The following is a 14,479-nucleotide window of genomic DNA, read 5'->3' as shown; positions in this document are numbered from 1 at the left end:
ATCGAACTGCCATTAACACGCTATAGGAACGTTTCCGATTCGTGTAATTGGAGCGCCATTTTAGAGGTTCATTGAAACATATTCCAATATTGGCCCGTAAAAAAGAAAAAAAAAAGAAAAAAAGAACGCAATATTGTAAATAGAATATATAATTATAATATAAAATATACCTATATATCTATGCAGAATATAAATATTCTCCATATATAATAATCTTGTATAATGTAAATATATTTAAAATATTTTAAAAATACATTTTTAAGATTTTTTAAGCTTTTTTCGTAAAAATTTGGCAAATAGGTTGACAAGTGAAATGAATGATAGACATCGATATAATTAAATAAGAGATTTGCATTTTACAAAGCAATAAGTTACACGAGAGTTCTTACATGAAATCAAAGAACCAACTGGAGTCGTGGCTGTTTGTTCTTTTTATCTTTCTATACAAACAAAACACGGTAAAAACGTGATCCAGATTTGCAAACTCGCGTTCGTGCGGAAAGCATGTGTAAGATATATAATATGTATGTGTATTTAAGAGAGTGTGTGTGTGTGTGTGTTATTTCGTGTGACAATAATTCTCTAATTAAAAAGATGCTCTGAGGTATATTCTTCAAAATTCCATGCACTTTGCCATCTGACAATAGTATTGAAAGTCTCAGAAATAAAAAGTTATTAGATTTTGCTTGGAAGACTGAAAGAACGATACCATTCGTTCGTATAGAAGATTATAGTCGGGCAAAGTAGCACCAATTATGCGCGAACAAGAAGAAAAAAAGAAAATTAAGAGACGAGTAGAATGAAAAGAAGAAAAAGATACGTTTAACCACGACGTAAAAGCATTATAGGTATCATACATTTTTAATAGTTTAGCACCTATTCGCTGCTATCGTTGTTGGATAAGCTGCGAGAGAATTCGTAAAAATTATTGATTCTTGTTCGTTTAAAACTTTTTTCGCATCTTAATTATAACGATACGGATTTTTTGTTCTCTTTTTGTATCTTAATTTTATTACATAAGGCGAATCACCGTTTCGAGTGTTTCGCCTATTTTTGATTTCCTTTCAATCATTTTATTTGCTACTACGACGAAAATAATACTTTAGACACTTTAATGCGGCAATCGACTTTTTTTTCTTTAGTCATATGTCAGCATAGAAAACACATATATATATATACGTGTGTACGATAGATTAAAGTTTCCTTTCTTTGATATTTTATTTTTCCATCTACGACGGTGTTTGAATTCATTTTATTCACAATTAGTCTTCGTTCGTGTATCTAAATACTTGTTAGGACAATTTTCTTCGATCGCTGTCTCATTAGATGATGATGCTCCTTTTGGTTCGACGGGTTCTTCTTCATCTTTTTCAGACTCTAGGTCCGATGTTGCTCTGGATCAATCGCTGGAAAAAAAATTGATATAAGAAAAAAAATGCAAGGAACGCTTTTCTATATAAGATGTATCACTCTGACAAGTTATTCATGTTTAAAAATTCGTAAGTTAACGAATTACTTGTATTCAATTACTTGTATAAAATCATGAAAAAAAAAAACAAAAGAAAATGTTTATTATTGGAGATAAGTAATGGAAAAGATAGTTCAGTTTACGCGTATTCCACATAATTTTGAACATTTTGAACATCGAAAAATGACTCCTCTGAATAAAATATGTATAGGTATATTAAAATGAAGAGGGTCGTATTTTTGTCGATTAAATCCAACCTGTCGCTGTTTTCACTGGTCGCTTCTTCGCTACAATCTAAGTCGAGTTCACCCTGTATAGCACTTTGCAAATCGTCTATTCTTTGAAGCGCTAATCTCAGATCATCCCGAGCGAGCTTAGTTTCAGCTTCAGCAGCCTCTAGAGATTTTTCTAGCTCGCGTCTAGCACGCGTCGCTTCTTGCTCGCGAGCTAAAGCGGAGTTCGCTTCTTCACGAGCGTCTCGCAACGATCTTTGCAATCTTCTTGTTGTGTCTTGTGCCGTTTGTTCTTTTGTTCTCAGCAAAGCCGTTTCAGTTTGAAGCTTCTCAACGCTCTCCTTAAGTCGTGCTATTTGAGTCTAGGAGAAAATAACGGGATTTAATTTATAATTCAATGAAATATTATTTAGATGATTCCAAATAATAACCTCTAAACGAGCTCTCGTTGTTTGTTCAAGTTCTAATTTACTTTCCAGCTCCTTATTACGAAACTCTAATCGTCTCGTAGCAAGACTATTTGCAGTTGGATCACCGAGTTGTTCTACGGATTCCAATCGTTGACTCAATTCTGATAACTGATCTTTTAACGATGACTTTTCTGCTTCTAGAGTTGCTATCTGCACCTGAGCCTCTTGCAATTGTGTCTGCTCTAGGGAAACTTGTTGAACAGCAGCTCGATACTTTTTTAATACCTTGAAAAAAAAAAAGAAATAATATATATATAGATATAATAATATCTAATAAGATATGAATATTTGAAGAATTTTCTATTAAGAAGAGCATATACTTACTTCAGCGAGTTCTTCCTCATTTTCCTCGAGTTGAGAGAGAAGCTCCGATCGTTCGCGATTAGCAGCATTAGCACGATCCTCGGCTTCGGAACGTTGTCTAGTAGCTTCCTCCAAAGTAGCTTGCGTTTCGTTCAACTCCTGTTCTAAAGCTTGTTTAGCTTTGGTAGCCGCTGCTCTGGCACATTCGGCGTCTTCCAATTGGTTCTTTAATTGTCTTAAAGCTGCCTTACCAGTCGAATCTCCTTTCGATCTTTCCAGCATTGTTTGGGCATCTCTTAGCAATGCTCGTGTTCTCTTTAAGTCTCTTTTTAATCTTTACAAATAAGAAAGAACGAATGTAATTGTGTGTACTGTATTAAAATAAACGGTTTAACTGAAACGATAAGGTAAACTAATTGTAAGATTAATCACCTTTGCGTCGTTTCGGCATCCGCGGCACGATCGGCCCTATCCTGCTCTTCTATGGCTACTAATCGTCGTTCCAATTCGTGTTTCTCACGAAGAAGTATCGTTCGTTCCTCGTGCTCGTTCTCCAATTGAGATTCCAAGGCTTTTACCTTTTTGAGCGCGTTCCCGCGTACATCTTCCAACTCTTCGTCACGTTGCTGCATCTCCTTCCGCATCTCTTTACGTTGCTGTTCTATACTCATCTCGAGTCTCAATTTTGCCTGTTCAAGCAGTTGTACTTGTCCAGCCAAATCGTCTAATTCTTCCTCTTGATCCTTTGACCGTTTTTCTAACTCGTGCTTTGCTTTTTTTAATTGAGCAACCTCTTCTTCTGTTTTACCACCAAACGTTAATTCTTCCAATTCCTGACTTAACGTACGAAGTCGTTCTTCTTTCAATTCGATTTCTAATTTTGCGTCCTTCAAAAATGATCAAAATCAAATAAATTCATTTTTATTTACGTACGTGTGTACATCATCAGTACGTAGTTAGTTGTTACGATACTCACACTCAAGTTTTGCTCTATTGTAAACTTCTCAGCAATTGCGATTTCTTTTTCTCTCGCCAATCTCTCTCGTTGAGCCTTTTCTTGTCTAAGATCGTTCATCAAATTTTGCGTTTCCGAATCAAATCTAAAAGATAAGAAAATAAATTCATCGAATCTTGGATTAAAGCATGTTAATCATATAAATCTCATTTAAAGAAACACAAACTGGTGGTCGATGAAAAGGTTTTTCTTTTTCCTAGCATATCAACCTTGCATATCAACTTATTTTTCTTATTGATAAATATTTGGCTATGTCTATATATATAGTTTCTTCAAAGTATCATCAAAGTAGTATCACGTATCAAATTGACATTATTATTAGGTGACTGGAGGAAATAGAGGAAAATCGATAAAAGGATTAAAATAGTGAAAGACAACGAGAAAGTGTTTGGAGAATATGTTTTTGAATTTAGGGTAATCAATGTATCTGACTATTTTGACGATAAACCCTTTGCGATTTATAGCCAGACGTATAGCCACACGTGTAGCCACACGTATAGCCATAGGATGTAAAAGTTTGGCAAGGATGTCTGGTCTAAAGGCGCTACTGGTGGCCTGGCGTCAAGCCAGAAACACTTGTTGCTACGGAAGAAATGAGAATAGAGCGAGCCACCTCCCAATAGTAGTCGCCGTCGTCGTCGTCGTCGTCGTTTTTCGTCAGACAGAGAACGAAACTGAAAACGAAACCGAAAGCGAGACCGAGAACGAAGCGTATCCAGCGGGAAACCCAGATAAGCAAGTTCTCAAACTTTTTCTCAGCTTTCCGAGTTCGAGAAAATTCTACAAAATAGATTCGGGACAATTTACAATAACATTTCAATTCCGATCTTGTAACTGGCATCAGGTTGCTGTTACTAATTATAATCGTCATAATATATAACACATATTCATTGCTATTGCCAAACTATTAGAATCATTTATGAGAAATGAAACATAACTAATTCGGTAGTAGGATCGTTTTCAAATTGATCAAAAACACACGCGAATAAGCCAGGCTATAACTCACTTGCGTTGTTTCTTCTCCAAAAGGTTGTTTCTAGCAGTTTGCTCCTCCAAGAGCAATCTTAGATCATGCATTTCGCCGTTTAACTTTTGAACTCGGCGTTTCCATTGACCTACGACCTGACGTTGTTCTTCGACTTCTTCATAGGCATCGGCCAGCTGAAAATAGATATAAATTGTCATTAGTTAGAGTGAAAAAGATGCGAAAAAGATGCGGAAACGTACCTTCTTCTCCAGTTGCTTCTTCAAACCAACTAATTGTTCGAGGTCGTCCTCGTGCTGTTGAGCCATCTTTCTCTTAGTAAATTCGAGTTCACGGACAGCATGTTCGTAGCGTTGTTTATAGACACCACCATCTTCGCCATCTTCCCCATCCGACGCAACGCCGTTTAAATCAGCTGCTCTTGCGTACAATAATTCCATTTCAAGTCTTTCGGTAGTCTGCTGAAGATTCTTATTGGCTTCAGTAACATCCTGAAGTTCTCGTTCCAATCTCAAACGTTCCGATGTTTCGGCGTCGATTCTTTCGGCTGCCAACGTGGATGTCGAATGTTCTTCCGCAAAATCAGCTGTCATTTCACTCAGCTGCAATCAAAAGAAATAATAGTATTATATTTGTAATGGTATTATACACAAAATATGCATTCGTTTAAAATAAATAAACAGAGATCTGATCATATAATCGCAAAGAATGACTTCTAAATGATCGCAATTCCTAATTAAATGAAATTCAAGAGGCTTTCGTTTGTAACAATGAAATTGGACTATTCTAAAATACCTCATTCCCAGGACCATCTGACAGTGTCCTATCTTCCTCAGAAGCCCTAGAAATACTTTGTCTCGAGGAGAGATTCTTAGTCCTGCTAGTAGATCTACTAAAGTATTGATACCCTTTGATCATAATATTCGTAGCGCTCTGACTTCTTCCCATGAACGGTCTCGAAGTGTCTCGTAAATTATTCGAGACAGAGGCATAATTTTCATCCAAATCCTCCTTATGACCAAGACTTCGCCACTCATCCATGATATGATCAGTTCTTTTAAGAAATTGTGATATTCTGTTAGAAAGATAGGAAGAAGCTGTAGCAGGTTCGAGGTGAGAAGCCATAGGTCTAAATGATTGTCTGACTCGTTGCTTATCACAACTCAGAACAAAGTTAAGGCTAGCATCAAAGACGACAGGTGCTTGTTCTTTCAAGGCAACATCCTCGTTGACCAAAGAAACCACACTACTTTCACGTGGAAACGTTCGACGGGGTGCTAGAGAAAGTGACTTTGATGAGTCTAAGCGGGAGTAAGCTCTGGAGGAAGCTAACGAAAGCGACCTGGTGGTTGATCTAGCGCGATAGGATAAACTAGATGAAAGGCTACTAGATGGTGACGGACTTCTCGTGCTCGTGTTTAAAGTACCACCTTGTTGTAATCTACTATTTGGTCGTTTCATATAATTGACGATTGGTGGTAATGGAGGCCTCCTTGTTAAATTTTCAAGACTCTTACTGGAACTCGGATAATTTACCATATGTCTTCCAATCGAGTCATCTTTCTTATCCTCCGATAACCCATCAATATTAGATTCGAGCAAATTGTTACTCTTTGGTGTCATGCTTCCTGAAAATGCTGACGATGGTACCGACAGCATGACGGTGGTATTATGACACCCTCTTTTTTCTCCAAACTGGCTAACCGTTGACAAGGGATTAGAATGAAGCTTGCCGTTTCCGTCTTTGCATATTGTTTTAGCTAGAAAAATGTTGCTTGATCGTTCGATTACGTGTCGAAGAGTCGCATCTCGTTCAGCAAATTGCGTAACGTCCAACGACACTACAACGCCCGTATCGAGAAAGCGTCACGGTGCGACTGGCCTCTTCCTGGGTCAGCCGATTCGCAGAGAAAGAGAGAGAGAGAGAGAGAGAGAGAGAGAGAGAGAAAATACGCGGCGGCGTCCGGGGTGGCGGCGGTCACCTCCGAGTTATTCTAAGTGAAAGAGCAAATGAACGAGCAAGGAAGAAGAAGATGAAAACGTGAGCGAGCCGAATTTCTGGCAATTCGCCAACTTCTCTTCGGGGATTCGTGAGAAAAGAATCTGAAAGTCGATCATGTTCAAGCCGATTCGCGTTTCACGTTAACAATAAGTCTTACAAAAATACTCCTATAATAGACAAATAAGTTGATTTGAACAACTGCTAAATATACCCCTTTCTCTCCATTATGTACAGACAGGTTTACTTGGAAAAGTAGTTCTCTGGAAAGAGAGAAACTTATTAAGTTTATTTATTAAAATTCATTGATCAAATAAAAGCATGGAAAATTTAACTGACCACATTACCAGCAACCTTAGGAGATAGACCTAACAATACGATTTTTTACAGATCGTTTCGTCTTCTCCTAGATTTCTCAAATAAACGAATTCTGGCAACATTATACGAACCTTTGTTAGTATCTTCGATGGTGGGCGTTTGACGGTACACGAAACACGTGCTTCCGTTTATGAAAATGTAGCAAACCTTTGTAATTTGTATTTAACTTTTGTATTTGCTCCGGTTCTGATTCCAACACAAACATTCTGTGTTCAAATTTTGTGCGTTCTTTATAATTGAAGAACGAATAAACTTTGAATTAGATGTGCTAACAATCGTCATCTTATATTATCCCCATCATTTTCTTATATTACCACAGTGTACCTATTTTACTATTAGATATTTTTAAACTTGAAGTTTAGATTATAAAGTGAAACTCATGTCAGTTTGAAATATTGTGCGTTAAACGACTCATTAGAACAATATTATAGTATCGACGCTTAGATTTATTTGGGTCATAACCGAGTCGTCGTACCAAGAGTCGTGCCGAGAGTCGTACCGAGAGTCGTACCGAGAGTCGATCCGTTCATTCGTAAACCTCGTTTACTTGGACTTTTAATCCAATCCGCGAGACTGGTATATATTATAGTAGCACGCATCGGAGCGTACAATTAACCTAATTATACGATTCGCAGACAGTTTTCACTAAACTAAACCTGCAGTATGAAAGAAAGATTATTACTTCGAAACCGCTAACATCTTCATTAACAAACGCTTTGAGATTAGTCAAGGAGTGGTGAAAGTGAAAATATCTTCATCTATAACTATAGTAACAATCATGGAATTTTCGAATATGCTTCTGACAATAGTATGATGAATAATTTATCTAGGTAAAACTTGGGAAAATCTGTTACTCACCTTTGCCTCGAGTTTATCGTTATCGTGTTTTAAATGATTCCGTTCCTGTTCCAGTCTTTCGACTTTCGCCCGAAGAACCTCCAGTTCTTCCTGTTGATGAAATAAAACGAAAAATATATTAAATCGATTAGATTAATATTCATATAATTATATTATTATTAAAATCATCGAAAAAAGATAATACGAATGTATATGCCAATATACACATGCATATATTTGCCAATGAGACATTACTTAAGTCAGATGTTTGAAGAATGAGCCTACTAACATACAACATGATTAGCATTTTTTCTTACTGTTCTCGCCTTTAGCTGATCCTCGGTCCGATGAACATTTAAGAGAGGCGCGACTTTCACGTATAATCTCCACCATGGCCATTCTCTCACCGACATCAGCTTCCTTACATTCCTTTGAATACATCTCACTGCGAGGTCTTGCAGCTGTTGAAAGATAAGCAACATTTTATCCTATTATGTAAATGAGAAATCACTGAACGTTAAAAACGTATATATTTCTCAATCAATTATAAGCCAAGATCAACAACGTCGTCCTGTCTCTTCTACTTCAAAAAGAAATTAGTTTCTCAAGTTATTTTGTTTAATTATTATCCTTTAAAGAGTATTACACTAACACACCAGTGTTATATATCTACCGGTGTAATATATTAATACGAAGGTTAGAAATCGCTTATTACCTTCAATGTATTAAGTTTTCGACGAGCAAGGTAGCCTCTGCATCGAGCTTGAAGGAGAATTATATGTCCCGTGAGCTTCTCGTCTCTTTGAGCTTCTAATCTTTCTAAAGTCCCAGATCTGAAGAATATCTGTATGAAAAGTATAAAACAAGAGTGAGACCTTTTCATTTGACTGTGTTGGATAATAAGTAATCAAGGAGACTTGCTTTAACGAAAATTTGCTAAATATCGGTAGTAAATAAAAAAAATGAGATTAAATTATAAGAAATTCTATATATCTAATTTTATTGGCCGCAAAGTATCAGCATCAAATAAACGCCTAATATATATTAATCTATGTATGTTAACAACAAATGCAAGTGATATAGCTAACATTTTGTCAAAAAAAGATATTTCGTAATATAAAATAAGTTATTCGTAGATAGAGGGAATTTGCCAAGGCAAGAATTGATGTGACTCGTAAAATGATTTACTCATAAAATAACTTCAATAAGAAAGAACAAAATATGCTTAGGTTCGCGCTGTTATGATCATCCTCTAGGCGATCTAATCGAGTTTATACGTTTTAAATTGATCTAATTCGAATTGTTCAAGGTAATTAGCGAGCGTTACCGAGTACACGATGAGATAGTAAGCTGACAGACCTGTCTCGCAACGATGGACCCAATCGAATATGTAGATCTGGGAGTTTTCCAAGAATCTCTGGATATTTCGTATCCACTAATGGCTTTGGGCATATGTTCTCTGCAACTATCAATCCTACTAGCTTCGATGCTGGATGCCAAAGGACTATTTCTGCTAACCATAACTACTTCCTTTTTTCCCGAACGAACGAATCTACGTACATTATCCGCAGAAGAATCAAATACTTCTATAGTGCGATCTTCTTCGTTAGGAGTGATCTCGAAGCTATTCTGGATTTGTTCACTCCGACCACCATCTTTCCACTCAACGTCATTCTCGTTGCTTATATGTCCACTGTCTTCCGAACAATTACCATCCGACACGTAACCATTGTATTCATTAGCATTCTTTGATTCTTTCGTTGTTTTTTTCAGGCTTGACTCTATCGAGGAATAACCCGGCGGCACGACATTATTTTTCGACTTGATCCATGAATCTCGCAAGTTTTCGCTTCTTGGCGTAATAGATTGAGCGTTTTTACAGTTAAAGAAATTAACCAATTGCTCAATCTCTTTCGTTCTTTTGCTCAAAAGCTTTCTTTTACTATCCGGGGTACCATTCGATACTTGGATCTTTTTCGTTTCTTCTTTTTCTACATGAATATCTTCTCTTGCCTGTCGTTCCCAGTTACATCTGAGTTCTTGTATATTTCCCAAGTTTTCTTTCTCGATCCTTGTTTCTTCCATTTTCTTCTCATTATTATCGGATAACTTCGTATCGTTATTTTTTGAATTGTACTTTTCGTTGTTGTTTTTCATATCATCGACACCATCGATACCATCGACTCGATCGACAGAATCGACTGTTTTTTTTATTTGCTCTTCTCTGTTCGTTGGCTCGTCACCATGTTGGTCACCATTTGGTTCACCATTTGGTTTGCCACTCGGTTCGCCATTTTGGTCGGCATTTTCGTCATCGTCCAGTTGAGCCATCAAACGAGCCGCCCGCTCCTCAAGATTTCTCCCGATGCGAAAAAAAGAAGACTGTTCGTTGGGTAAAACTTTGTCACCGATCGTCTCGCGACAATTCTCGTAAATACGTTCGTCGATGGAACGATCGAGATCCTGCTCAACGTCAACAACGTTCGTTTTCGTTAACCGAAAAAGCGTCGACTCTCCGCTGCGATCCACCTGCGATAGATCGGCGAGAGATCGACCCAAGCTGGATATTCTACCAGCTAAAAGTGGTATTTTGCTTGGTTTTGAGCACAACGTCGTACTCGATGGTATACTTTTCCTGGATTGATTACTACAAGCTTCCATCTTCGAGCTCGACCGGACGTTCCACATGCTGATCGATCTATTCATACTTTGTCTCTTTTTTGTTCCTTCATCTTTCATATTCTTCTCACTAGGCTCCCGAAGAATCAAGGAACTTATCTCTTTCGGGACGTTTAGCAAACTGATCGAACGATCTAGATTCTTCCTCAAAACTTCCGGTTTCTTCGGTAATTTAGCAGGTGCATAAATGAGTCCCTTCTTCAAGAGACTCCTGTCTTCCAATATGGTACAGGAAGAGGATGATGACAAAGTTGTTTTGACTAATACCTTTTTTTTCTCATTTTTCTGACTTTCTGAAATTCCTCGATGATTCTTATTCAAGATCGGTTCTCTAGTTTTCAATGGATCACAACTCATTGATGAAGCAACCCGGTGTGAGGTTGTCTGCTCACCTTTGCCAGGTGTCCTCGAAGTTAAACGATTAATTCGAGATGTTATCTTATTATTACTATTCATCGAAGTCGAGTCGTTCGACCGAGATGGATTTTTTGATCGTAAATTTGCTTCTCTATTGTTACACGGTGACATCTTAGAAATATTTGGACTACTCTTGGCCTTGAGCAATCGCGAGCTCCCACTACTCATCCACTTTGTAGCGTTGTCTAACATTTTGAACAATGCGATGTTCGAGATATAAAAAAACTTATAAATAAAAAGAATTCACTTTTATTTCGAATGTGTTTTTTTCTTATCACTGATAAACCGGTCTTACTCTTGGTCCATTGAATTCCATTGCTTACTTTCTTCCTTTGAATTAATCTTCTCCAACGCGGTTATCATATCGGGTTATTCCTTATCTCTTTTCTTTTATTTATACTATATCAATTTCTTAAATGTTCGTATATTTTGGAAAATTGATCGAGCGAAGGAAAGATTCTTCCACGAACAAGCCGAAACTAACTTAAGTGCCATAAAAGCTGCATAAAGGTGAGTTCGATGAGAAACGGAGACTATAACGGAAGGAGATACGTGATATAGAGAGAAAGGGAAATAAGAAGGGAGGGAGTAAACGAGAGAGAGAGAGAGAGAACGAAAGAGAGAGAGAGAGAGAGAGAGAGAGAGAGAGAGAGAGAGAGAGAGGGAGAGAGCGATTATCTTCAAGCCGGTTGCAAGGATCTTTGCGCTCGGCAAGATGCAGTCAGACATCGTTTCAATACACGCTTATCATTTTCATTCAAATAACAGTTTGTATTTCTTTACATGTGAATAAAACAGCTACTTCTTTATAATGTGAATTTCTATATTTATTCAAAAAATATGAATTTGGACGTATCTAAAATTGAACGCGTTCGTACTGTTTAAGACATTCGTCTCGTGATACTATATTAATCACAATTGTTTATGATTATTATAGTGCTGATCGTATGGGTCGATCGTATTTTTCAAGAATCTTATCACGTAAACATGTTGAACAAAGTATCGATTTATCTAAACCACTAGAACTATGGTTTCGGAAAGTTTCGTATTTACGTTAATTATCAGACACTAATAAACTCTTACAATTAGGCTACGGAGAAGCTAAGCTATCAAAGAGGTACTTGAAAGGGCCATCGTTATTCTTCGAATTGCATTCAGCAGAGCTACATCAGTGCACTATAATCTTCATTAACGAGCCTTTTCGCGATAACGCCTTACCTTTCTTAGTCTAATGAATTAGATTGACGTTACTGACATTAAAAAAACATATTCAAACAAATTTGTCATTTCTGTCAATATTTTATTTTTATAGAATATCAATGAAATAAATGCCCGTATAAATACACCAATCATTATTGTATTTTCTCTTCGATAATTGATATTTTTTCATTTTATTCTACAAAATCTTGATTTTTAGTGATCCCGAATATTCATCCTAAACAACTTATATTTCAATGATTAGTTTTTTCATCGATTTTACGAAACATTGATTTTATAAGATATGAATATGGATATTTAATCTCGTCGTATTTGCACTTACAAATACTACTACAGAGACGGTACTAATGGTCCGGCAGGTACTTTACGCAGAGCTCGATGATGTTTACCGTTATCGAAGCAAACAGGTACCGGTGGTCACAGACTTTCTTTCTTTCTCTCTCTCTCTTTCTCTTCCCTTTCTCTTGTAGGTTAATTAAGAAATCGACGATTCTCCATCTCCATCTCCATCTCCATCTCTCTCTCTCTCTCTTTCTTTCTCTCTTCGATTCTTATTCAAATAGCATGCTCACGTAGGACACACGATACATAATTAACGATTTGTCTCTTCGAACTTCACCTTCGGAGTGAATTGAACGAGTTAGAATTACAATTTATTCATACAGTAAATTAGTCGAAAGTACCGGTTGGTGTTTAAGCGCATACCAACTCACACTATCGTGCCAAGATTTAAATTCGAAACTATAATATTCGGTGTCATATAGTTGGTACAATACTCCAAGTTATTTTATAATGTTTCAATTCCATTCTTATATATACTTTTCAGGTACATTAATTAAAATTACTGTTAATATTAACAAATATATTAGAATGATAGGTCGATGATATATCGAAGCTCTTGTGAAATGGAATTTTACAAGTCACGAATAAAACAAATAAAAAAATAAATAAATATATAAAAGGACCTTTTTAGCATTTGTTCTAGTAAAAAAAATAATGAAACAAAATAGGATAGAGCACTCGTAGTACCAGAAATACTTGTTTCAAATCGAAGAAGAACAGCACAAAATAAGCAGAATCGCGAGCAAAACGATCGCGAGCAAAACGATCGCGAGCAAAACGATCGCGAGCAAAACGATCGCGAGCATGACCAACAGAGGACTGACTGACTCGAATAGTGGGGCCTCATCTTCTCTTTCTCCTCCTATTCCTACTTTTCCTGTACCTCCTCTTTTATCTCCTCTTTCTCCTCCTCTTTCTCCTCCTCTTTCTACTCTTCTTCTTCATTGTTATGACTCTTCTTGTAGGAAGTCCAAGTGTACATTGGGTGAGTGTCTGGTGTAGATTGAAAGAGAGAGAGGACTATCTTTTTTCTTTATTTTTAACATATTGCATATCAGTGTATTTTCTCATTTACAGAGATCTACGATTACAAAGATAGACGACATGGAGACAACGAAAAACTATAAGACTGTTTTGTGAAAACCAATCGTGGATAAACGTTAAATTTTCCCTTTTCGGAAATGCATCGAGACACTTACTATCGTAGATGTGATTTTTCTTTAAACATAAATAAGATTAAAAAGTAAAATCACTTACACACAGTAATCGATCGAATGTCAAAGGAATACGCAAAAACTCGAGGATTTTTCTTGAATTGGTCAAATTTCGAGAAGAAGAAAGTAGGAAGTCGACGATGCTAGCTGGTTACGAGGAGGATATAATAGAGAGGAAAAATCGTGGCATCGCTCCGTTTCTGCCCTGCCCTCTCCTGCCCTGCTTATTCCTCTTGTCTTCTCCTTGTCCACCGTCAACATCGTCCCGTCGAGTATGCGTCGGCTGGCCTACTCCGACGGAACGGAGAAAGGAGATGGAGAGGAAAGAGACTCCCTTACCTTACTATAAATACGATTCCTACCAATATCTTATTGAATCGTGAATTTTATTCTCAAGAACTTTCGATTTTCCACGAGGATTCAAATGAATTCATTTCTATTAGGCATTATACCAAGATATCATTTATACGAAACGTAATAAAAGAAAAATACAAAACTATGATGAGGTTGAAATTTTTCGTTGAAAACGTCTCAAGATGGAGGATCTCTGTTTCTTCGTAAGATTACAAAAAAGAAAGAAAAAAAAGCACCGAGTAAGAAAATGTAAAAAGAAATAGAAGAAGGAGAAAGGTAGCCGTAACAACGTCTAGCTTACGGCAATGAACCGGAGGCAAGGTGGAGAGAAGGAATCCGAGCCCTAAGCCGATTACTCGGTAAGGTAACAACAACCAGCTCGAAAGTCGGTACTCGCTAGCTGGTTTGCTCAGAGACGTTTCCGCTTCCCCTCTTTTTCAAAGTGGCAAAGAAAAACAGTACGTGTGAGAAACTCGTCTCTCTCGGCCATCATAGGTGCCCTCCTCATAGTAATGAGTAGCACGTACCTCCAGTCTTAATATATTATATAGAAACCTCCCTCCCCCC

The 14,479-nt window shown here is 37.1% G+C and overlaps 1 protein-coding gene across 9 annotated transcripts in view; it reads right to left on the bottom strand.

Annotated features, from left to right (window-relative positions):
* Positions 1 to 331: 331 nt before the first annotated feature.
* LOC106787959 (unconventional myosin-XVIIIa) overlaps positions 332 to 14,479 on the bottom strand; it is a 39,150-nt gene continuing 25,002 nt past the window's right edge. For 8 of the 9 annotated variants that reach the window (XM_014750752.1, XM_014750753.1, XM_014750755.1 and 5 more), the window contains 11 exons: positions 8,404 to 8,532; positions 8,006 to 8,149; positions 7,710 to 7,799; positions 4,717 to 5,076; positions 4,496 to 4,650; positions 3,451 to 3,574; positions 2,907 to 3,361; positions 2,496 to 2,808; positions 2,133 to 2,396; positions 1,726 to 2,063; positions 332 to 1,406 (listed from right to left, as the gene is read on the bottom strand). In XM_014750752.1, the coding sequence (XP_014606238.1) occupies positions 1,400 to 1,406; positions 1,726 to 2,063; positions 2,133 to 2,396; positions 2,496 to 2,808; positions 2,907 to 3,361; positions 3,451 to 3,574; positions 4,496 to 4,650; positions 4,717 to 5,076; positions 7,710 to 7,799; positions 8,006 to 8,149; positions 8,404 to 8,532 (2,379 nt within the window). In that variant the 3' untranslated portion in view covers positions 332 to 1,399. Of the gene's footprint in view, positions 1,407 to 1,725; positions 2,064 to 2,132; positions 2,397 to 2,495; positions 2,809 to 2,906; positions 3,362 to 3,450; positions 3,575 to 4,495; positions 4,651 to 4,716; positions 5,077 to 5,269; positions 6,368 to 7,709; positions 7,800 to 8,005; positions 8,150 to 8,403; positions 8,533 to 14,479 lie in introns of those variants that run through there. The other variant, XM_014750761.1, reaches the window with a different exon arrangement.

Source organism: Polistes canadensis, unplaced genomic scaffold (genome assembly GCF_001313835.1).
Source record: "Polistes canadensis isolate GaletaPanama2010 unplaced genomic scaffold, ASM131383v1 scaffold_121, whole genome shotgun sequence".
NCBI lineage: Eukaryota > Metazoa > Arthropoda > Insecta > Hymenoptera > Vespidae > Polistes > Polistes canadensis.
Note: the sequence above shows the minus strand (reverse complement) of the source record. Positions and strands in the feature narration are given on the sequence as shown.